The sequence below is a fragment of the Hippopotamus amphibius genome, chromosome 12 (genome assembly GCF_030028045.1).
Source record: "Hippopotamus amphibius kiboko isolate mHipAmp2 chromosome 12, mHipAmp2.hap2, whole genome shotgun sequence".
In the NCBI taxonomy this organism is placed as follows: Eukaryota; Metazoa; Chordata; class Mammalia; order Artiodactyla; family Hippopotamidae; genus Hippopotamus; species Hippopotamus amphibius.
This window is the reverse complement of record NC_080197.1, coordinates 69,925,186-69,948,596: the sequence shown is the minus strand read 5'-3', so window position 1 is coordinate 69,948,596 and position 23,411 is coordinate 69,925,186. Positions and strand designations below refer to the sequence as shown.

General features: G+C 48.8%; 1 protein-coding gene across 5 annotated transcripts in view; it reads left to right on the top strand.

Moving 5' to 3' along the window:
- The window catches only part of FAM234B (family with sequence similarity 234 member B), a 34,357-nt gene extending 11,351 nt beyond the window's left edge, over positions 1 to 23,006 (top strand). Inside the window, exons 3-13 of one of the 5 annotated variants that reach the window (XR_009048450.1) lie at positions 2,727 to 2,825; positions 5,900 to 6,088; positions 7,149 to 7,279; positions 11,300 to 11,447; positions 11,737 to 11,878; positions 12,883 to 13,026; positions 13,201 to 13,282; positions 15,700 to 15,855; positions 18,135 to 18,252; positions 19,709 to 19,886; positions 20,454 to 23,006. Coding sequence is in view for 2 of the 5 variants with exons in the window: in XM_057702795.1 (XP_057558778.1) it covers positions 2,727 to 2,825; positions 5,900 to 6,088; positions 7,149 to 7,279; positions 11,300 to 11,447; positions 11,737 to 11,878; positions 12,883 to 13,026; positions 13,201 to 13,282; positions 15,700 to 15,855; positions 18,135 to 18,252; positions 19,666 to 19,886; positions 20,454 to 20,459 (1,436 nt within the window). In the remaining 3 variants the exon portion in view is untranslated. Of the gene's footprint in view, positions 1 to 2,726; positions 2,826 to 5,899; positions 6,089 to 7,148; positions 7,280 to 11,299; positions 11,448 to 11,736; positions 11,879 to 12,882; positions 13,027 to 13,200; positions 13,283 to 14,465; positions 14,531 to 15,699; positions 15,856 to 18,134; positions 18,253 to 19,665; positions 19,887 to 20,453 lie in introns of those variants that run through there. The other 4 variants (XR_009048452.1, XR_009048451.1, XM_057702796.1 and 1 more) reach the window with 4 other exon arrangements.
- Positions 23,007 to 23,411: the final 405 nt, after the last annotated feature.

Here is a 23,411-nt window from a genome sequence, read left to right as displayed (position 1 = left end):
GATTCTTAACCACTGTGCCACCAAGGAAGTCCCTATTTTTTATTTTTATTATTTTTTTATTGAATGAAAGACTCTTTAAATTTTACAGTACTTTACAGTTTTCAAAAATTTCACACACGTGATTTCCTATAATCGCATAATAACCCCCTTTTTAAATCTCCTAGCCCTACATTGTCCCTCCCACTTCGCTCTCCCCACTGGTAACCACTAGTTTGTTCTCTGTATCTGTGAGTCTGCTTCTTTTTGTTATAGTCACTCGTTTGTTGTATTTTTGAGGTTCCACATATGAGTGATATTATACAGTATTTGTCTTTGTCTGACAGTTCACTTAGCATAACACCCTTCAAGTTCATCCATGTTGCTGCAAATGTCAAAATTTCATTCTTTTTTTATGGCTGAGTAATATTCCATTGTATGTGTGTAGCATATCTTCTTTATCCATTTGTCTGTCCGTGAACACTTAGGTTGTGGAGCAGGTTTCTTTAAAACAGCTTGCTCTGGGTCAAGAGTGGGGATCCCATCTAACTGTCAGTGCTGAGTGGTCCTGCTCCTCGTAAACTGCACCAGGCTGAAGGGGCTCAGAACACACCAGCCCAACGTGGCGCTTTGGCGTGTTGACTATTTTGAATTAAAGGCGTTTGACCAACAGCAGATGCGAGAGGGCCACTCGGACCTTCGATTCTTCATGAAAGCAGGGGATGAAACTCCCAGGTGAAAGATGCCTTCCCTATACCTGGAGGAAAGAACACTCTTATCACCAGAGACAGGGGGTTGAGGCGGAAAGAAATCTATACAAACAGACCTTGTTAGAATAACTCTTATCTTCCTATAGTTCCCTCATATATTTTAGTTACTTTTCCAGTTGCCACTCTTTGTGCAATGTGGGATATAAACACTGAGGCTAGCCACTTCTTTGGGTCTTTAACTGTGGGGACTCACACGTACATGCACAATTTTATTAAATAAAATTTGAGTGCTTTTCCCTTGTTCATCTGTCTTATGTTAGTCCCAGGTAAAAACCTTAAGAAGGCAGAGGACAAATTCCCCCCCCCCCACAGCATGCCCACACCCCTGCATCATCTGGATCTAGAAACATTTGCTCCCTGACCCTTCTCCGATCCCAGCTGAATTAGCTTCTGATCGCTACTTTCTCTTAAGGCAAAACTGGGTGGATCGACTTAGGATGTGTTCCTACACATAGAATGTTTCTCCCTCTCTTCCTTCCTTTTTTGCTTTTTCTAAGTTAGCTCTTGTAATATTATTTATGTGCAGCGTAAAGACTAGTAACAAATTCTTGGTGTATCCACCACCCAGTTTAAGAAATAGGACCTCGTAAAGATCTTTGAAATCCCCCGTGTGTCCCTCCCCTCCTCACTGTAACCCCCTCTGCCGCCCAAAGGGTTCTACTTGCCAGAGTTTTGTGTCATTATTCCTTTACTTGTGTTAAGAGTTTTACCCCATAGATATGCATCTCTAAACGATATATTCTTGAATTTTGCCTGTTTTTGAATTTCATATAAATATCGATATAATCATGTAATCTTCTGCGACTTGCTTTTTTGTTCAGCATATTTAAAGACTATGTTTGAGGTTTATTTGTATCAAGGCCCTGTCACTGGAGTTTGTTTATTTTCACCACTGATTTTCCAGGGTATGAATATCCTATAATTGATCAATCCATTTTACTGCTGATGAGCATTTAGGTGACTTCTATTTTTTAAAAAATAAGTGATGCTGATAAGAAGATCCTTGTCCGTGTTTCCTGTTGGAATGTGTAAAAATTTCTCTAGGGCGTAAACCCGGGAGTGAAATTCCTGGGTTACAGGCTGTGTGCCTGTCCAGCTCTAGGAGTTGATGTTAAGTTATGTTCCATGGTGGTTGTACCAGTTTGCGCGTCCACTAGCCACGTGTGCGTTCTCTCCTAATTCGGGAGGCATCCTCTGACTCCCCACTGTTCCGGGGTGTGTGTGTGTGGGTGGGGTGACACTGCCTGCCTGGTCGCTGCCCGGTGGAGAGGGGGGTCCAGGCTCCCATCAGGCCTCTGCTGACACCAGGGCTGGGGGACGGCCCCGTTAGTGCTTGGTGGGGGTAGAACTGTCGGCTTCCCCCGTGAATGGAGGCCGGAGTGCTGCTAGGCGGGGATGGCCATCCAGCCGCCCCCCCCGGCCCTCTCTGACAGGACCCTGGTGCGGTGAGGGGGGCCCTGTTACAGCCGGGCAAGGGTTTCCTCTTGGCCTTTGCTGTGGGGCTGGGTGGGGCCGCAGTTTCATCTGTGGCGTTCGGTTGGAGTGGAGCAGTTGTTGTCCAGACCTCTTCTGTCTTGCTAGGCTGTGCCTTTCCTGCCCTTTGGCTGGGGACCAGCTGTTCTGGGGCCTTCCGTGTGTCCCTCTTGGCATGTCTGGCTTGCTGGCTTCTGCGGCGCCCCCTCTGGGGTGTGAGGCCAAAGGGACACCTGGCCGGTCATCAGCTTGTCCTGCCTTGGCTCTCGCCGTCCCCAGCCCGCCTGCCTTCTCTCCACCTTCCAGAGTCTTCTCTAGTTTGTTTTATGTTTGACCCCCGGGGATTCAAGCTGTCCTCGGTGAGAGGCACAGGCAGAACTGGGTCCGTATATCTTATCGAGGACTCAGAAGTCCGCCTGGTCTTCATGGAACATTCCCTTTCCAGCCTGGAGCAGGGAGCTGGTCTGTGTCACTCGCTGAGGACTCTGTTTCTCATGTGTCCATCAGGCGGGGACCTGTCTCCACTGGACCTGGCGGATGTGAATGGAGACGGCCTGCGTGACGTACTCCTCTCCTTCGTGACATCAGGGAACGGGAGTGCAGCTGGTAAGAGGGTGTCTTTTGGAGGCCTCGGTGGGAGAAGCTGGTTGGTTGGAGGGTGTGAGCTGAGAGAACGCACTGGGGTTGTCTCCTGACGGGCCTGCAGCGAGGAAAAAGCTCTTGGGGATCCATCATACATGATGGACCTCGTCAGGAAGCTCCTGCATGTACATAGTGCCTGGTTCAAGGAACCATGGAGCACAGGAGCTGGAGGGCGCCCCGGTCCAGGGACCAACCTGAGATCCAGGAAGGAAGTGTCTTGCCTGCACGCCTGCCCTGAACAGCACTAGCACTTAGGTTGCTTGAGTTTTCTCTGTGTTAGTTCTCCCTGGCCTCTTAGATGGTAATAAATATAGACTCTATCTACCTTCCCATCCTCAGCAGAAAACTTTTGCTCGTGTTCTAACATATCTTTCCACACATACATCTTGGCCAGATGTTTTCCTTTGACCCTGTCTGTTTCCTCCTCCATCTCTGTTCTCCATCCTGCTCCCATCTGGACGGGAGGCTGACCCACATGCATTATGTCAGGCTCCGGCCTGCAGACTTCCACTGGGTTTGGCCAGTGGGGAGCACAGGCCAGAAGCTGGAGGAGAGGTAGAGAGTGACCAGAGGGTATTTATTCCCCTGGTCCCCACTTCCCCGGGCCACCTCAGGCTGGTTACATCCTTGATCAGAGGTCACAGCCTCTCTCTAGGTGGTCCTCTTAGAGGACTTTCTTTTTCTGGATTCCTGGAAACACTTCCTCCCCTGTCTCTTTGGGCCTGGGAGTCGTAACAGTTCTGAGGTCTCTCCACGCCCTGACCACATCTTTGTAAACAGTCTCTTTATTAAACCTCCACAACTTACCCTAATTGAATGGGCTGTTTTGGGGGGACCCCAGCGGATACGTGTCAACTGCAAAGAAAAAAAGAAAAATTGCATTTTCATTGTAGGTACATGGGGGCTTTTGGTTTGTCCTGCAGCCTCCATTAAAGTGGATTTGACCTGCAGTCTGTAAACTGATACAGGAACTCTGTTTTGAGGCTGAGGATGCCCTACCAACTACTTTTTAATTGTTCAGGCCAGGGGATAAACATTTAGGTATGTTACAGAGAATTCTAGGCTGCATGCCTCTCTGATGTTATTAGAAATACCTTTCTGAGGCTTTTATGAAATATGCAGAAGCAATCTGGGCATAGATTTGTTTATGGAAAGAACCTCCAACCTACAAATTGACTTTTGTATGAATTGAACCTTAATTATGTTTTTTTTCTGCCTATGACTCCTTAGCCTCTGAAGTAAAAATTTCCTCCATCCACTTTTAGAGATGTTTTTAGTCATTTAGTATTTTACACGGTTTGCTACATATCAGGACTCATCATGGCAAGGCCATGAGTTTGCACATAATATGGACCAGCCTGATTTGGTCATAGATTATAAAAATAACAATAGAGCTAACTAACACATGGTACTTTGTATGTGCTGTGCGCTGTTGTAAGTGTGTAACATATTATGAACGAATTTATCCCTCAGTGTACCTATAAGGTGGACTAATATTATTATCCCCATTTGCAGATGGGGAGACTGAGTCGTAGTGAGGTTAAGGAGCTTACTCAAAGCCTCACAGCTGGTAGTGGGGGCACTGGGATCCAAATGGGACAGTGGAGTTCACGCCCTTGACCCTTACTTCAAACTGCTGTACCTGTCACCACAGCCAGTGGATTCAAAGTTCTGTGCCACTGAACACGAGGAGGACTGCGTTTCTTATTTGTTTGTTCATTTGTTCATTCATCCAACAACCTGCTGCGCACCTTACGTAGAACTGCGCTGGTTCTGTGGCGCTAAACCCGAGGAGTGTGGTCTCTGCCTCAAGGAGTCGTGGTCTGATGGGGAAGGGATGACCCGTCACCACCGGGAAAAAGACGAGTCCCACAATTGATGTGGAGTCAGTAGGGTGGTGAAGGGGGAAGGACAGCACAGTCTGTTAATCAGAGCCTCCCTGGGAAGTCTGGGAGGTAACATACATCGCCGAGATCTGTCATGTCAATCGCTGCTTCTGGCAACAAGGTCTGGAAGGGCAAGCCAGTTTGTCACCTGTATATCTAATTAGCAGTTCTGAGGAATAGGTACAGTGAAGCTTGAAAACCTACGTCCTCATTCGTATTAGCTGTTGCTAGAAGTGAAAAGCGGGAGTGTGTGAGGTGGGTCGTATCCCTGTCCTGAAAGTGAATGTGGAACTGACAAGTGAGAAAGTTACTATTCTGATAGGTTAACTGAGCGACATGAAGGATTCTTTGTTATAGAGGCGAGCTGCTCGAATCCTTTACCAGTTCTCTTTGGATCTAAGTGTTAAATTTGCCCAAATATTCTTTCCTAACTGGGGCCAGATCCGCTGATTCCATGGAACTCTAGACCAGGAAGACCTCCTGATCATTGCTGAATGCAATCCTCAGGTTTATTTTTTTTTTTAAGATTTAAAAAATCTATTCTCAATAAAAAAAATAAAAATAAAATAAGATAAAATAAAATAAAATAAAATAAAAAATCTATTCTCAGGAAGCATGTGCTAGCGATGACTAGAATTCAGGTTCTTTGCTCCTTGGTCTACACATATTCTAGATCAGTCTCAATTTTCTGAGCATAACTTTGCCTCCTGGTTTTTTTGTTCTCAACCACTCCTTTTCCATAGTCTTGATTTTGCTCCTTTTATTCAGAAAGCACTTGGCTGCTAGATATGCTAGGCGCTTTGCAAAGCACTGAGGCTGCAGAAATGAATGTGACAGGCTTTAGCCTTAAGGATATCCCTGCTTGGCGGGGGCTAAGGTGACAGACACGTCAACACGTGTTGGGCGAGTGGAGGTGCACACAGGTTGCCTGGAGGAGGTTGTGGTGGCTCGTCTTACGTGACAGATGTGTTGAGCAGATGTGACAGGTACTCTGTTTGCAGGCCTTGCTGCCAGAAACATGGCAGGGAGCTGAGCGCACAGGTCTGAGTTGCTGTCTTACCTCTATTTCCTTTTAGTTTTCTGGCCCCCTGCTCATCTCTCCCTCTTATCTCCTCTGCTTCCTGCCCTTTCTTGTTTCTTGTGTGCTTTTAGGTGTATTGAGGCCACCTGCTGTCCTTGTGTGTCTTTCGGGGATGAACGGCAGCACCCTCTGGTCCAGTCCCCTCCCTGAGGAGGCCCGAGATATTACCTGTCTGGATCTGATGCCAGGGAGCATGGCCGGAACTGTCTGCCTTGTGACGGGGACACGCAAGATGCTCAGCGCATTCAACGCGACTTCAGGTAAAGATCACTGGCCACGAGGGGTCCCGGCTCCCAGGATCCCTAATCTCGGGTTAGAACAATCTGGTGGGAAGGGACCGTTCCACTCTCTTGTGGTGGGAGGTCTGATTTCCTGCTCTGAAAGGTGGATATTAAGGGAAATAAGAGAAAGGGTTTGAGTAGAGTGAGTAATAGATCCACGGTTCAGCCTGTTTAGTGATAGGATGGGGCTAAACTGAGTTATCCAAACAGAAACTACCCCAAGGCTTTCGGTTTCTAAATAATCTCCCTACTCTGTTCTTTATACAGAAGACAGTGGAGCTTTTTCTCTTCATATTTGACATACGAGGCTTCACATGTAAATGTGGGCATTAACCACTTAAAAATATGCCACTGAAGAAACTAAGGTTTGTGGAGGCTCGTTGATTTGGCCTTTTATCTTCTTATCGCATTCAGACATACGTGACAAAAAGAATGGAAAAGAATCAAATGGAATGAAGGCTTCTTGCAGGGTCTTATACTTCTAATATGCTCTTAACCTTGGACTCAAGTGAAGCTGGATAAATAGCCTCCTTCCTAGCTGTAAAGGTTGGAGTTTGGGAGTGGGGTTCTTCTGAGTGAAAAAATTTTGCCTGTGAGTTGACTCTAGCACTGAAGTCATCTTGAAAACCTTTTATGGTTTCCTGCTTATTTGAACACATGGTGGAAGGAGTGAGTTGGGCTTCTGTTTCGCTGCCCCTGGATGGTTCCTTAGGAGTTGGAATCATCTGTAGCAGTTCAGTTCCTCCATCCCAGACAAGTGGGATCTTCTTTCTTGGAGAGACTTTAGCACGTCCACGTGACCTAAAAACTCCAGGTGTGACGTTATTACATGGGCTTGTTAGCCAGGTACCAGAAGATTTCAATTCATACTCCCTCCTCCCTTTCTCCCCAGTAAGATAAAAATGAAAGGAAAAAGTATGTTGGACTTCTTGTCTCTCCTTCAGCCTGTTGAGTCTCTTTCCTGGCCTGGGAGCATCGCATCTGCCTTTTGCAGAGGCAGGAAGCCCTAATAGTGCTCACCCTATTTATCCTTCCCCAGGGAAGGCCATTTGGACTTTAGACCCAAACTACTTATCCAATGGGACCCTGGCTGCCCCAGGCGTGGTGCTGCCGGACCTGGATGAAGATGGCGTTAGAGATCTCGCGGTTCTGGCCATTGGGGAATTGCAGGTATGCTCCATGTAGGTGGTCCTTGTCTCTTACAGGGAAGGCATCAACTTTAATCAGTTCCTGGTGTCATTATTAGAAATGCTGCTTGAAACCTTCTCATTACAAGGGCTTAGGTTTGATTAAATTTTCTTTGTGAGATTAAGTGAATAAATTACCATTATGAACCCATTTTCCTGGTTCTGTTGACCAGCATGGTGGAGCTTTGGAGCCAGTGAGGTCTGTGTTTGAATTCCTGCTCTACTGCCCTGTGGCCTTGGGCAAACCGCAGAGCTTATCCCAGCCCTGGTTACTTTGCATGTAAAGTGGGGATGCTATTCTACTTGCGGGACTGTTAGGAAAATTAGAACTAACATATATGAAATGCCTAGAGTGGTGCCTGTTTTTCACCAGGTGTACATATTGTTGGTTTTGCTATGTATATTTAACTTTTATTGCAACTATAAAATGAGACAGACAGATAGAAAGTTCATAAAATATATATAGAAAAAATTGTAAATCAAACAAGTAATAACAACAGCAACCAAAGGAAGAGTTGTTGTCTCGGCTGTGCCTGCAGACTTTGGTTCTAGTACAGTGGTCCCTAAATGGTGCTTCTCAATTATGCTTTGCTGGAACTCCAGTGACCCAGAACTAGTTCTTCTCTGCACAGATAAAATAGTAGTAGTTTTTTCCCCTGTAAATCACAGAAAGACTATATTAATGGACAGACTTATCTCAATTTTAAGTTTTTATTCCTGAAGATTTTCTGTCAGTCTTTCTCTTAGACTTTTCCTCAGACTGTCCAGTGTGAGTCTGCTAGGAAAGGCTTGTGGACAGAAGAATTGAACGATTGGCCAAGAATATTTGTGGGAAGATGTGGCTTCGGATCATTGTGCCTCATTTGATAGCTGATTTTAATTTTACTGGACTCCATTGTGATTTTTGTGATGCATATGTGAAGCGGAATTACAAAATCTGCAGTAAACTTATTTAGAGGGGAATTCAATCTATCAGTATTTTATGGTTTTCTGTCAAGAGCACCATAAACTAACTCACAGCGCTCCACCAGTCACAAGTGTCAGGAGCTCTGCTCTAGTACTTCAGGCAATACTTTATGCTTGTGAGATGAGAGAGGAGAAGAGGGAAATTTTCGAAGGCTGGTGGCTTTTAGGGGTCCTTTCTGTTTTTCTTCCACTGGTCAGTTGGTCTCAAAGTAGACTGAACCAGAACGTCAGGAATTCTTCACATAACATTTTTTCATTCCAGTCACTGTGAATAAAGAGGGTCCGGGGGAATTTTACTGATTACATCCATCAGGGAGTGATTCTCAGAAGGTCCCTAAGTGGAAAGTATGGGGAGTTTCTTTTTAAAGGAATTATGGTTGTTAGCAGAAGCATAGCAAGACAGCGGGCAGGTTGACGTGTCCTGAACAAGTTTAAAAATCTTAGCCTAGACTTCCCATCTGCCTTCTAACCAGCGGTGGTGGACGAGATGACGGTTCAGGCCTGATTGAAGGACCCTGCCTAGCTATGGGGCTCTGTTACAGGAATGGCTTCTTACCTGCTCCTACTCTCTGCCTTTTTTTGGGGGGTGCAGGGGTTAGTTATGAACCAGTCTCCGTTCTGCCTGGAAACTGGTAGACAGGACTAGAAAAAATCTTGGAGAAGTGGTAGGTTCAGAGTGGTAGCTTCATCTTCATACTGACCTTTCTGACCTCTACACCAGCAGCAAAGAACCCGAGGAACATGGTTGCTCCGAGCTGCAGATGTGGAAGGAGGAATGAGATGTGTTAGGTCTATGATGTAGAGAGGTGACTTTCTTAGATCTGGGCTTGGAGTGAGGCGGGCTCGGAACACCTGGACCTGGTGTGGGTTAGAGAACCGAGCTGAGCTAGCACGTCGGTGGGAAGGAACCTTAGAAGCTGTGAGGTTAACCCTCTCACACTGTGCTACAGTTGGTGATACACTGTTCCAGATACTGGCACCCATTCCCTCTGAGTCCTCAGGCTGATGGGAAAGCACTCATTTGTGAGACAGTCCTTTTTGTTTTTGGTCCACTCTAGAAAGTTCTGTTTTATTGGTGAGAAATCTGCTTTCTCATAGCTTCCATTTATGGTGCCAGCTTTAGCCTCATAGAATACTCTGAGTGAATCTAATCCTTTTTCCACATGAAAGCCCTTTAGCCGGAAGCCCGGTCCCTCTAAAGCCAGCTACTCTCAAGGCGAAGCAGCCCCGCTCTCTCATACTGTTCCTCATGCAACGTGATCCAGATCCCTCTCTTTCTTGATTTCTTTCTTTTTTCACTGCACTTTGTCCCTATCTCTTTTATAATGTGGTACCCATAAATGAAAACAGTTTTCTATTTGTAATATAACTAGTTATATCAACATAAGGAAATTTTTACTTCTTTTGATATAGACTCTGTACTTCTGTAAATGCAGACAAATATTGTGATAGCCTTTCTAGAAATCAGTTTTTGTTTATAACCAGTTAAAATACTCACATTCCCCCCTACTTCTTTCTTTCTTTTTTCCTTCTAGTTTCATTAAGATGCAGTTGACACACGCACTGTGTGAGTTTAAGGTGTACAGCAAAATGATGTGACTTACAGACATCATGAAATGACCACAATAAGTTTAGTGAACATCCATGATCTCGTATTGATACACAATTAAAGAAATAGAAAAATTGTTTCCTTGTGATGAGGACTCTTAGGATTTACTCTCTTAACTTTCATTTATACTCTACAGCAGTGTTAATTATGTTTATCATGTTGTACATTACTTCCCGAGCACTTATTTACCTTATAATGTGAAGTTTGTACCTTTTGACCACCTTCCTCCAATGCCCCCTCCCCCCACCCCTACCTCTAGTAACCACAAATCTGATCTCTTTTTCTATGAGTTTGTTTTTGATTTATAATTAAGCTACAACAGTGTTAGTTCCTGGTATACAACATACTGATTTGATATTTCTATACATTTCAAAATGACCACCATGATAAGTCTTGTTACGATAAAACACCCATGTCTTTTAACTGATGGCCCAATCTTTTCTTCCAGGTTTTGACCCATCTTCCAGGCTAAGACATTTTGGAATTTTGAGTTTGCCATATAGCATGTTAGCTATCTCTCTCAGTCAGCTTTGTGATAAACCTGAATTCTTTTCATTCAGGTCTTTGATAAGAATGATTAATAGGAATGAGACAACAGCTGGGCGCTGTGACATTCCACTAAAACCTCCCTCTGGGTTGGCATTGCCCCCTTCTCGGGGTACACTGAGAACCACATCTCTTTATCTTGTGCATAAGAATTCATGAGGATCAACTCTGTCACAAGCTTTACTGAAGTCAAGATATCAATATAGTCCTTATGTTTCCCAATCAGTGACTCTATTCCCAAAAGAAAATCCTCTAGCACAAACTATAGCCCACAGTTTGTTTTTATAAATAAAGTTTTATTGGGACACAGTCACGCCTGCTCATTCACGTATTATCTATGGCTGCTTTCATGCCAGAGTGGCAGAGTAGAGTAGTTGCTACGGAAACCATCTGGCTGGCAAGATGTAAAATATTTACCATCTGGCCCTTCACAGGAAGGGTTTGCTGATCTCTGCTTGAGAGTGAGGTTGATGGTGGCCAGGCCAGACGGGTGTGTCGTGATGGGAGCACGCTGCCTGCACTGATTCTCCTGGGACCAAATATTACTGGGGGTTTCTGGGTATGGGGGTGGTGACCGGGGTCAGCTGTCATCTGTGTCGCTCTGGGCTGGAGTTCTGTGCCTCAGGAGATGGCTCGTCAGCACCAGCTGTGCTTCGGGGAAGCTGCCCGAGCTACCATCTGACAAGGGGTGGGGCATTTACCACACTTTCTAATAACTTCCAAGGAGGATAGAGCAAAGCGGGCTTGGCTTTGGGCTTTCCAACTTTGGGAGGTGTTTCTGACCCCTTAGCTAACGAGGAAGCAATGACTGTGTAGAGAAATGATTTGATTCAGAAAAGATAGGGCTTTTATGGACTCAACCCCCGTCTTTCACTTTGTCAGCCAGATCTGTGCTTTCTGCTGGTGTCTGGCCGGACAGGGAGTCCCGTGGGCCGACCCGTGAAGTACACCATCGTGGGCGTGGGGAACCTGATCGGCCCTCAGGTTTACGTCACCACCAGCGGGGCTGCCTACATCCTGTTTGGCTTTGGTAAGAAGCAAGGCTCATTTTTTCTGCTGTCCCCGTGGGTGTGTGGTGAGGCCTCCCTGTATGGTAGGGAGACCAGCCCTCTGTCACCTCCTCTGCCGGGGGCCCCTGCTGCAGGGCATTCACTCTTCTCCAACGAGAAGACCCTGTCCAGTGTCCTCTTAACCACTTCCCCACTCGCTCCCTGCTGGGCTGGGCAGACGCCCAGGCTCTGGGTCTCTCCCTCCCGTCCTCACCCTGGGAAAGCGCTGTAAAGTTCACCTTCTTTGTGTTGGGTCTTCTGTGCCCCTAGGAAATATCCAGGCTGTCGCCCTGCGGGACATTTTCGTTCAGGCCCAAAATCGAGACAGCTTACCACCTTCCCTGCAGATAGAGGAGCCCGAGTGGGAGAAGCGAAGACCCATCAACCTGTCTGAGCTCATTGACATTTACAGGTGGGCAGTCATCCAGCCCTGGCACAGTGAGACCCGGAGCCAGTGTCTGGTGGGGTTGGTGAACATGTGGGCAGAGGTTTGGGGGGGAAGACGGTGCTGGCCTTCATTTACCTCCTATCTGGTTAAGGGGAGTTAGAGGTGCTCTTCTCTTGGTGACAGAATGTGTTGACATCTGTGTGTGGGTGACCATGACCTGTCATCACTTTGCACTTAGGTGGCAAAGAAGGATATTTGTTTGGCAGGGTGGGAGTCAGAGCAGGGCAGGGCGAGACTGGGGAACCTCGGGTAGGGAGATGAATTTATTTAACAGAACTGCTTGTCAGACTGTGCTGAAGAATCTGCCCTATTCTTCTCCTGTATTTTTCTCTTAGTTGAAGAATCATTTAGGCAAAAGCAAGGGCAGCATCCCTGAAATCTTATTCTTTTTTCTTATTTCTTAACTAAAAGCATGTCGTTTGTCACATGCCGTGGATTTTACTCATTTCACCTCAGGCCTGGGTGTTAATTGTCTTTGTTCTTTTTCTGCCAGAAGCTTCATATCATTTTCTAGTATTTTCGTAGGCAGTGTCACGTTGTGTCAGTGCATTTGACAGATGTTAAATAGAGTGGTCCCACTTGTACAGAGGGAGAAGAAATTGGATAAAGTGTGTAGTGTGAGCTGCTGTCCAAACTTAACGACAGCTTCAAGCATCCTGTCCCGAACTCTGTCTGCTTCTCTGCCATTGTCCTCAGCTCTGTTACCTTTCCCAGAGCATCCGGTGTGAGAGGCACTTCTGTCAGTTCCTTCTGAACTCGCGTGAATTTTCTACAGCTCCTTGGTTTCTAAAGAAACCAAGAAAAGGAGATTCAACTGAAACGGCAGAGTGCCCCGCTTGACAAGACACTGGTGGGAGATGAACGCAAGGGTCTATATAAACACATACGTGAAGAGGAAAAGCCAAAATAAGTGGGGCAGGAACCTCCCCCAAGCCTGAGACTCACCGTCGGGGTCTTGTTTAACGCAGCGATGGGGTGGAGCTCCTGCAGATGGTGAAGGCGCCGGACTCCAACAGCACGAACCTCCTGATCACAACCAGACAAGGCCTCGTGCTGCTTCGGGGGCAGAATCTCACACCGTCCTGGACCCTGAGCCTCCAGGGCCTGCGCAGGTTGGCAGCGCGCTCCTCTGCACGTTTGCTTTCTGTCCCACCTGCCCATGTTTCAGCATCGCCCAGAGCGATGGCCTGCTCTCTGGGGCCAATGCCAGGGAAGGGCGGGAGGGAATTGCTGTTCTCCTCTTTTTCTCGTTTACTTCCGATCACTCACGTTGTTGTCACTTACAGCCAGCCTACTCCTGGGTATTTCACGGATGATGAGACGTTAGACTTCCTTCTGCAGATACCAAATGGAGTTGGGATGAAAAAGGTAAAGCCTGGGGACTCAAAATCAGTCAAAACATATATCCAGTATGCATGTGATGTCCAGCCCTGAGCTAGGCATCGTGAGAAATAAAAAGAGTCTAAAACACAGAGCCTTCCTTCAAAGAGCTCCAAGTCTAGCTGAACGGATAAAATGAAAAGTCACAATGCGGTGCTAAAATCTACAGCATCGGAAGCTTTTCTAGCTGCCCTCCTTCCTGTGCAGGAGTTCCTTCTCAATGTACAGGAGCCTTCTGAAGTCTCTTGGTGGGGAAAGGCAGGTATAAATAAATGTACTACTTCAGTACACATACTCCTGAGAGTTCAGAGAAGGTGGGCCAGCTGGGGTGGCTGGGTTGTTACGGAGGACTTCATAAAGGCGGGAAGGGTGAGCAGAGCCTTGCAGTGGAATTGCATTTCTAGAGGAGGGGCAGGTAGGCCTGGACAGGAGCTCCAGAGGCCCCGAGAGGGATGGTAGGGTGTGTTCCAAGGACACAGAGAGGTCTTTCTGATTTTATGTCAGATTGTATATTGTGAGGATTTAATGACTGGATAGATAGTTTTCATTCCTTTAACACTACAGGCAGAATTTGAGTTTTTAAAATTTCTTTTTTTTATAATCCACTGAGCATTTTGGTTTATCTTCATAGTGAAATATGTCTTTATATATGGTTGCATACTGTTCCCTGAGAGTGACGTCCAGCAAACACTTAATCATTGCCTCTCACGTATGCCAAGTTCTGTGCCAGGTGCACAGATGATGTCTGTGGAGACACAGCATCAGTGAGGACAAGGCAGTCGCTGGGGTGCCTGCACATTGTGCTTCGCGGTGCGTGCTAGAACGCGGGTTCACACGCTGCCACGGGGACGCGCGGAGCAGATGGAGTGAAGGGCGTCGAGATGCTTCACGTCGTGTGGGGGTTGGATGTGCAGAATCACGAGAGCAGAGAAGAGGCTTGCTGGATGGACACAGGAGGCTGGGCGGAGGGGCACCCCTGCCCGAGCGGCCAGGACGTGCTCAGCTGGGGAAGGGCCTGAAAGCCAGGCTGCGGAGTTAGGATGCGGTGTTGAGGCAGTGGGGCTGTTTAGTCATTTATAGGGGGCAGATCTGAGGAGACAGGCGCTACTTTGGGGAGAGCCTCCCAGCAGTGCTAGACAGAAAAGAAGTGGCGTCTAATTGTACTTCAAAGATATTTCAGGTAGAGACGGAAATATTCGTTGGCCTTCCCAGCAGGATGAAGGAAGAAGGATACATGTGAGTTGGTTAAGAGCTGAGATGCTGAGGGTTCAGGCTTGGGTTTTAATCCCTGACTCCACTGCTTATTGGTGACCTTGGGCAGACGACACAGTCTCACCCAGCTGCAGTTTCTGCATCCATGAAGTGGGAGTCATGAGACCACTTACCTGCACAGGGTTGTCATGACAGTTAAATGGAATAATATGTATGACTGGATAAAATGTTTTAGTACAGTGTCTCTGGACTCCTTTTCTCCCCGAGACTAACGAAGGGGACCTTGGACTGCCAGCTTCGCCCCCTGCTTGCTCCCGGTGAGGCAGAGTCTGACCCTGGGCAGAGGGGGGCAGGCTTTAGGACCTCGGAGGGGCAGGGCAGGGATTGTCGAAGGAGGTGCAGGGCGGAGACACTGAGAGAGAGGCCATGAAGATGATGGGGCTGGAGGTGATGGGGGAGTTTCTTGGGGATTTTGGCAAATGAGAGGCTGTTTTGTTCTGGAACCTTGCCGTGTGAGGGATTTGGGGTGACAAGGAAATATGGGTGTTGCCAGGGATTATCAATTCAGTCCCCTTAATTAACCTTTGAGAGATGTAACTAAGGAGCGAATTTTCTCTTAATTTATGTTTTTCGCGTGTGCGGACGATGCTCTTTTAAATTTGAGACTCCCCTTGGGCTGAGCTGCACCCGTCAGGATGCACATGACAGAATCAAACTCTAAAGCTTTTAGCGCAGGGGACAGAACAGAGCTGTCACCTAACTGTGTTCCCCCTAATCACGGTGGCTGCGGTCGCTGGAGGGAAGGGACGAGGCTCGGGTTTCAGCTCCTCCGTGGTGGGAGGGCTGCTCCGTCCAGGACTGTCCCAAACAGGGAAGAATCGGCATCACTTCCTGTCGCGGAGCCTCCATTCCCTCATGTGAGGACGAGAGGAGGCCTAGATGATTTGTCACGTCCCCTCTTCCCACTTGGGAATTCTGCAGTCCTCTAGACTCTGTCTAGGGTCCTGGACCCAGTTGTTGTTTAATGCTCTCGGAACACCCCATTGTTTGCATCTGATAAGCTGCTCCTGTTAATGTATGTGTTATTTGTTATCTGCGTGTGTGTGTGTGTGTGTGTGTGTGTGTGTGTGTGTGTGTGTGTCTTCTGCTGTCTCTCTGAGGGTGGGCTGTACTCACCGTCTTCGCTTCTGCAGATCATGGTGGTGGATGGGGACTCTGGCCTGGTCACTTGGAGTTACAGCGTTCCATGTCACATGGAAGACACCCCAGCCACCTCAGCAGCCACTGTGGACCAGAAGTCTGTCTTCCTCTTCTGGGCTGAAGGGCTGTCAGCTGCACCTCCCAATCCCGTGAGTGAGCCTGGGAGGGTCCCTCTGTCACTTCGTCAGCTGGCAGCTGCTCTCGGGGCTGACTGGGTCCGGAAGTGTTATTAGACCAGCCGAGCTTCCGAGTGGTTATGGGCCCAGATAAAACAGCCCGCAGGTGGGCAGGGCAGGAACCTGCTTCCCCCCGGAGCTCTGCTTCCCCAGCTTCGCCTTTCAGCTGAGCAGCGAAAGCTGACGACAGCCCCCGGCTCCTGGCTCCCGGCAGTGGCAGGCGTAGATACAGGATAAAAAGTCTAGATTCGAATCTGCAGATGATTCCTGTGTGCTGCAGGTGTTGAAGAGAAATGACCGTGCCTGGTCTACAGTGGGCAGGGAGGCTTTCCTGGGGGCTGGGGCTGGCCTTTGAGGTGAGTAAGCTGAGATTTTGGAAATGGGCCTGGGTGTGGGGTGGTAAAGCAGTCGTGGGGATGCTGGGCTGAAGAAGAGGGCTCACCTGGGGGTTCCTGGGAGAGGAGGGCTGCTACGTGGAAGGCAGATTTGAGAACGTCTTAAATGCTGTCCTGTGGCACTTTAACAAGGTTGAGGAGGCAGGAGGCCACGTATACGAGGTGCCTGGGGATGTTGAATAACACTCACCTTGATTTAGTTCAGTTAAGCACAAGTTGACCAGCACCTACTGTGTGCCAGGGGCCTCAGGGGAAAATGGGAACAGTGCTACCCCCTGGAGGAGAAGACAGATGGTCCTGGGTGATGGGGGAGCCTGATGGAGGGAGAGTCCTGGGTTCATCAGCCCTGCGCTCTAGGACTTGACTTTTCTGAGCCTCGGCTCTTTCTCTGTTAGTGAAGATGCTAATACAGTCCCTCGCCTTCGGGTCAGATTTCCATAAATGGTTGTCCTAACTCTGCCGTTCCCTGCCAGGTGACTGTGCGCAGTGTACCCAACATTTGACTTTCCTCCTTTACTAAAACGAGGGGCTCGGACCAGATGCCTCTCAAATGTAAGCGTCTGTAAATGACCACAAAACAAAGGCATGCTACCAGTGCTGTAATAGAGGTGCACATACGAAGTTTAGATGGAAGCACAAAAGGAGGGGGGCAGTCATTTTGTTGGGGGTGATTAGGGAGATTTTCACGAAAGAGGAGGCATCGAGTCAGGGACCTGCAGACAAGAAGTGTTTTACTGTGCGGAAATGGGCTCGTGAGGAAGACGTCTAAGGGGGAATAAGATTGGCCACGGTCAGGGAAAGCCAGGTGAAGCATGTGCTCGTTTCACAGAGGTTCTTGGAGCGTGGGGTGCGCGGGTGTATACTTGGAGGAGGCTGAGGGAGGCAGATTGGGGTTCGAAGGCATAAGACCTTGGTTTTCACGTGGAGGAGTTTGGGCTCCATTCCGTAGGCAGTGAGGAGCGAGGTGGGCTATTTTCTTGCCACGTTAGCTGGGCCAGAGATCTGCCCGTGGTGCTGGGATCCTGAGATGTGTGGGAGCGCCCTCCTCTGCCCTGTGGCATGGCGGGAGCCAGGCGGGAGCTTCCTGCCCGCGTGTCCCCTCCCCTGCTGACGGTGTGGAAGCAGGGCTGACACCTCCACACGGGGGGGGGGGGGGGGGGATGCTCCCAGGGGAGGGGAGGCACTGGGGGGCTGAGCCAGGCCTGTGCCTGAGCCTCCAGTGCTGTAACGCCGTCGTGTGTGCAGGATATTCCCGCGCGGGAGTTGTATATGGTAAAGAAAGTTCCGATGTGCATTTTTCCTGCCGTCAGGAGACTGACACTCAGGCCTTGGAATTATTGTTTTATAATTAACGAGCTCTGTCTGGTCCATGTCCTGTTTATTTCAGAAACAGATTTTTGTGATCTTTTAGCTCGACACTTGCGATTGGCTTCAACATCCAGTGAAGGCAAATGTCTTTGGCTCATTATTTCTTTTATAGGCAAATTTTGCCTCCGCAAAGCCCCACCTGCTGTCAGGGAAGAAGCGTTCCTAATACCCCGGTAGGCACCAGACTGCAGGGGCTCCATCAGTTTCTTTTCCGGGGCTGCCCAGTTCCTCTCTTCCTTTCCTTTTCTTGTAAGGGAGAAAGCATTTTCTAGCTCTAGTGGTTTGAAGAAGTTAGTGTTTAGTCAGCTCTTTGAAATGACATGTCTCTCGTATGTGGGAGTTTCTCTCAAACACATCCTCGCAGTTGGGATCTGGTCTTCACATCGCAGGGGATGAGTAATCACCACCGTCTCCGCCGTCCTTTCATCCAGGCGCCGTCGTACGTGGGCGTGTGGACTAACCTTTGCTTTCACTGTTGTTCGTTGTCAGGATGTGGTCCTAGGAACCGAGCCATCCAGCCTTCACCACCTGTACCTCCTGCATCCAGCCTTCCCCTCCATCCTTCTGGACCTGGCCAACGCCACGGGCACCGTGACGGCTTCAGAGGGTGAGTCCCAGGGATGGGGAGGGGTCTGTGCACACAGAGAAGGGGAGGGGACGTGCCAGCTGTGGTGAGGATGATACCATCGTCCCACCAAGGGGAGGGGGTGTGCTTGTGGGTGACAGCAGGACGCATGTGCGCTTCCCCTGGTGGCCCTGGCGCCCCAGGCCATCGCCCGAGAGCGCCCTCTGGAGGGAGCACCCGGCTCACATGGTGAGGACCATGGACCGTGCTAGAAGCCGCGGGGCAGTGCTGTCCAATCCCCAAGGGACAGCAGATGTTTACTGAGCACCAGCCACACGCCAGGTGCTGCGCCTGGTGCTGGGAATGCAAATCAGACTAGCTTCTCGACCCTGTAGGAGCTTAGGACCCGGGATTCACCGCGAGGGATAAAGCAGATCAGGGCATTTGTTCAGGCTCACAGAGACGTCCTTTGGACTAAAGTGCCCGTGCCCATTGCGAAGAAACTGGAGCCGGGAGGAAAAGGGAAAAAGAAAAATCACCTGTCATCGGACCACTCATAACTGCTGTTAACATTTACATATGCGTCTAGTGGACATCACGGAACAAAACCGAGCTCATGAATTAGAGACCTGTAAGGCAAAGCCCTAGGATGCCGGCCGCCGCAGCCGGGCTGGGGTTGTCCGAAGGTCTCCTCCTTGGAGCTGGCCTCCCAGGGCCTGCCGTCCCGTCAGGCAAGGCCAGGCCGGCCACGGTTCCTTTCTTTACTTCTTGTCCGCAGTCCTTTGCCATTCAGACGTGCTCTCGTTCGCCTTGGAGTTGAAGCCGGTGCTCGTGACTCTGGGTCCCCTGGGCTGCACTGGAGCTTGCAGGTGCTCCTGCCCACTGGCTCTGTGTGTGGCGGCGGCTGGGGTGGGGAGCTGTGAGTTTGCAGAATCCTGTGATTGGATCTAAATGAGCTCTTTTTCAATAGTAGCGTACGTTATTATTCAGTGAACATTACGTAATGGTAATTAAGAGTTGAGACCATTTTTATTACAACACCTGGTTTATAGATGAGGCAATATAAACACTGGCTAGGTACATAGCTTATGCCACCAGGTTCTGACAATCTAGGAATCCTCAGAATTTCTAGTTTGCTGTGCTCACTTTTCCACGGAATTGTCGCCAGCGTTGGCCTGTCCTCTCCTTCCTGTTCTGGGCTTTCTCAGAAGTAGCTTCGGAGAAGCACGGGTACAGAGACCGAGAACTTGCTGCGTTTCCAGCCTGCAGCCACTCACCCCGTGCACCCATTGTGTAGTCGGTGCCTTGCGTTGAGTAGGTGCTCAATAAACTTGTGTGAATTAGTGAAGGAGGAAATAAGTGGATGAATCCAGTGGTTTGGCTAAGCCAAACCACTCTCTCGTTAGTGGAAGGTATCTGTCCCCATTAACTGCTCTCCTTTTTATCCTTCCTCAGTTGGGATCAACGACCTCTGGAAAGATGCCTTTTATGTTACCAGGACAACAGGGCCAAGCTCCGAAGGGCATCCGGCACCCCTGGTGGTCAGCAAGCTTAGTCTGCGGTGGGCACTGATGGAGAGCCAAGTGGTCCAGCTAAACGAGGCCACCCCCAAAATTGGGCGTGGGGAGCTGCGAAGATTCCTCTCTAGGATGAAGTTCATTGACTCTCCCTACCAGGTGAAGAGCTTGTAAAAGAAATGTTTGGTTACTATTGAGGGTGTAGGACAAATACTACCAACTCCAAGTCTGCTCTTTAGATGGTTGGTGGAGTAGGCGCCTTCTCAAGTAGCTGGGTATCAGGAAGCAGTTATTTTCAACCAGTATTATTTTGTAAGGGTGCGTCATGACCATGAACTACTACTATTCAGTTGTTTTGAGCTGGAAATGGTACCATCTCTCTTAGGAGACGTTTGGAAGTGTGGGGTCATGGCTTTTGCTGTCGCTACTGGTCTTTTTTTGGTAAGGGCCGGTAATGCCAGCATTGTGCAGGGCTTGTGGCAGTTACATCCTACGAAGAATTATCCTGTTCAAAATACATCCCTCCCCCCAAATACTGTGGTCTAGTCCAGTGTTCAGAAACTTATCACGGAGAAGGGTAAAGGGCCTTTCTGGAGGGACACTTACGAACTATTGGAGTTAGACAAAAGGACAGGAAAATAGAGGGATATTCTGACCTTTAGGGTCCCTCTGTGTCTCTACCATGAAAAAAATTAAAGTCGCTGACGTTTGCACTCTTACCCCTAGTTCTAGGCTGCTGAACTCTTCAGTTTCAGAAGAAGTGAATGGAATGGTACTGTCTCTCTCCAGCTGGTGTAAACTCAGTTCTTCTGAGAGGACTTCTGTCACCCAACTCCACCACCTCTGCGTGACTGTCACCAAGCACTTTGGAAGGCACTTGGAGGTCTTGGACAACAGCACGATCCGTTTGGCTGGGGTATCTTACTGCCCTTCTAACCCCCCGAATTAATCCCCTCTAGGCGTTCTGTGTGCACAGTTTGGAAATGTGAATCTTATGAAGTGTGTGATTTCTTGTGTGTCTAATTTATGAAGCCTTGCTGGGACATTCCAGTGACGTTCTTCCCTGGAACATTTTGTTGTACGTCAGGCCCTGAGTGTGTATCTGTTGGTGTGGTGAAGAAATCTTCTCTAGATGAGTATGTCCTAAGCCCCAGGGGCCCAGCTTCTCATCCGTCTGAAACACATCTGGTTAGTTTGGGCCTCTTGAGACTCCCAGATAGCCTACCTCTGACTTGGAGGGCCCCCCACTATTTCTCCCCTGTTCTCCCCACACCTGTACCTCAGCTGCCTCCCGACCTTGGCGGCAGCTAGAAAGACTGACAGCGGGGATGGCGCAAGCCACCCAGCACCCACATCTCTTCCTTGTCTTGCGGCTCCTGTCTCCTCTCTCCTCACATGTTCCTTTGCTGTATCTTCAGTGACCATAAGAATAGCCCTGTTCCTATGAGAAGGGGAGCAGGAGAAGTTTAAACGCCCCACCTCTGACAAGGCCCATAGGTTATGATGTGGTTCGGATCATCCTGCCAGTCATGACCCTTTTTCCTGTGGTCATTTCAGATGTGCTTAGGTGTGCGCCGTCCTCAGCTTAGAGGAAAACTCAAGTCAGAACAGCCGAGGCGGGCAGCCTCATCCGCCTGCATCTCCACTCTGCTCTCTAGCATCTTCTCCTAGTGGGTGTCCTCCTTTCTGCCTCTCACTTTGCTCTCTTTTATTCAGGGATGTTTTGCTTTGCTTGCATGAGAGCAAAGCTGTTTCTGAACTTTGACTCTGGCTCCTTGAGTCCAGCATGCAACTGTTCGGCCCCGTAACCTTCTTCCTTGCTGAGCCTTTGAAGCAGAGTATTTTGAGACAATGTCTATAGCTTTTATAAGTGGTGAAGTTATTTAGAATTATCTCTAATTAGAGCTTACTTCTTCCTTCTTCCGTATGAATATGTTACTTTATCAGGTTCTCTCCTAAATGTCTAGGTGTTGTTTATATAGCAGAGAAACCCACGTTAGCCGGGGGAGAACCGCTTTTGTTCTTGAATAATTTTCATAGGTCATCCCTGCGTTCACTCAGGTTCTGTCTTCACTTGAGCCTGTGTCTTTATAGCTTGTGTTAATAAAGAGATTCCAGAAAATGTAGAGATTCCAGAAAGTTGGGATGCCATGTTTAAAGGGATGTGTCTGAATTCCCCACTGGTAGGCATTGTGACATAGCAGAAGCTTCATGGCCAGAGCTCTAAGCAGGATGTTGCCTGGCCTGTAGACTGGCCTTGCCAGGTTTCTGCCCCCTCCCCCGCCCTTAAGCCCCTGAAAGCAAATCTGGTTTTAACACTTGAAGGCATGTGTGGTCCTGCTTATTGTGGACTTGGGGGAACAATTAGGAGACACCCAAGAGTATGGGACTGATTCCAGACTTACTTCCTAGGGTTTGAATCTACCTGGTAGAAGGGTGTGAGGTCTAGTTTGCTCTAACAGAGAAGTCTAAGGACTAATTCACAGTCGACTGAATACCTACAACTTGAGTGGTGACCTGGTGGCCTGGGCTGAACCCCTTTAGGCAGGAGTCAAATGCAAAGTTGTTTACTGAGGATCTGGTTTGGGGTTACTGTTTGGGGCAAGAGACTATTTATGCTTGGTGAGTCCCAGAAATACCTCAGGAGCAGCTAGGAAAACCCACATCCCTAAATTCCTGTGGTGTGTTTGCAGACTGACTTTACATAGTTTTGACTCTGATCAGTTTGAATTTCTCTTGCTAAACACAGGACACAAGCTCTAGGTTTCCTCTTCCTCTTGCAACCAGTACGGGGGCATAAGTGGTGGCTGGAGATCTAGGAAGCGTCACCTGATCGGTGTGGGTGCTGGTCTCTTGTGAAATGTGTCCCTAAGCTTCCTTCTCTTCGCAGGCAACCCCTCACCCAGATGGCTTAGATAGGAAGTGATCCTCTCTTCCCCGTGCCCCACACGGGGTTGCCCGCAGAGCCAGCCCAGAACTACTTAGAAAGAGGATTGACTTCTGCGAATGCCAGAGTGTTCCTTCTCCAAATCCCTCCCCTTTCCTTCCCTTACAAACCCTCCACATTGGACAACATCCTCCCTACCCCTAGAGGGTCTCTGCTCCCCTTTCTTGTGTGGTCTGGTGGTCCCCCCATGCCCTGAATGTGAATGGCCGTCCTTATTGCCCGTGTTAAAGAAGAGTCAGCTGGTACGTTGTCAGGAAGCACTGTTTAAAATGTGAATCGTTGCAGAACAAATAAACACTGTGTACAGGAGCACACGTGTGTGCCGTGCGCATTCTTCTCAGCCATCGGGGATGGTGTGATTTCCCTGATGGAAAAGAGAAAGGTGGAGTGGGTGGGTGCGAGGTGGGGTTCAGAGGGGCGTGTAGGCTGCAGCCTGGTTGCTGGGGAACTGCCATCCTGTCTGCACGGCCTCAGTGGGCCGCTCTGGGGGTGGCCTGTCCCTGCAGGCTGCAGGAGCCTTCTCACGTCCTAGCCTCCTGATGGCTCCAAGGATAATGTGTAATTAACGTGACGTGATATGGTCCCTACCACGTGGATGCAGGACACTGTGATAGGTAGTGCAGAGGACAGCTGCTCTACATGTCCGAGCTCCTAGGAGAGCCTTCATCTTCCAGTGTATGGCTTCCAGGAGAAGTCAAGTGCAGTCACGGAAAGCTGAGCCAACACCAGCTACCCAC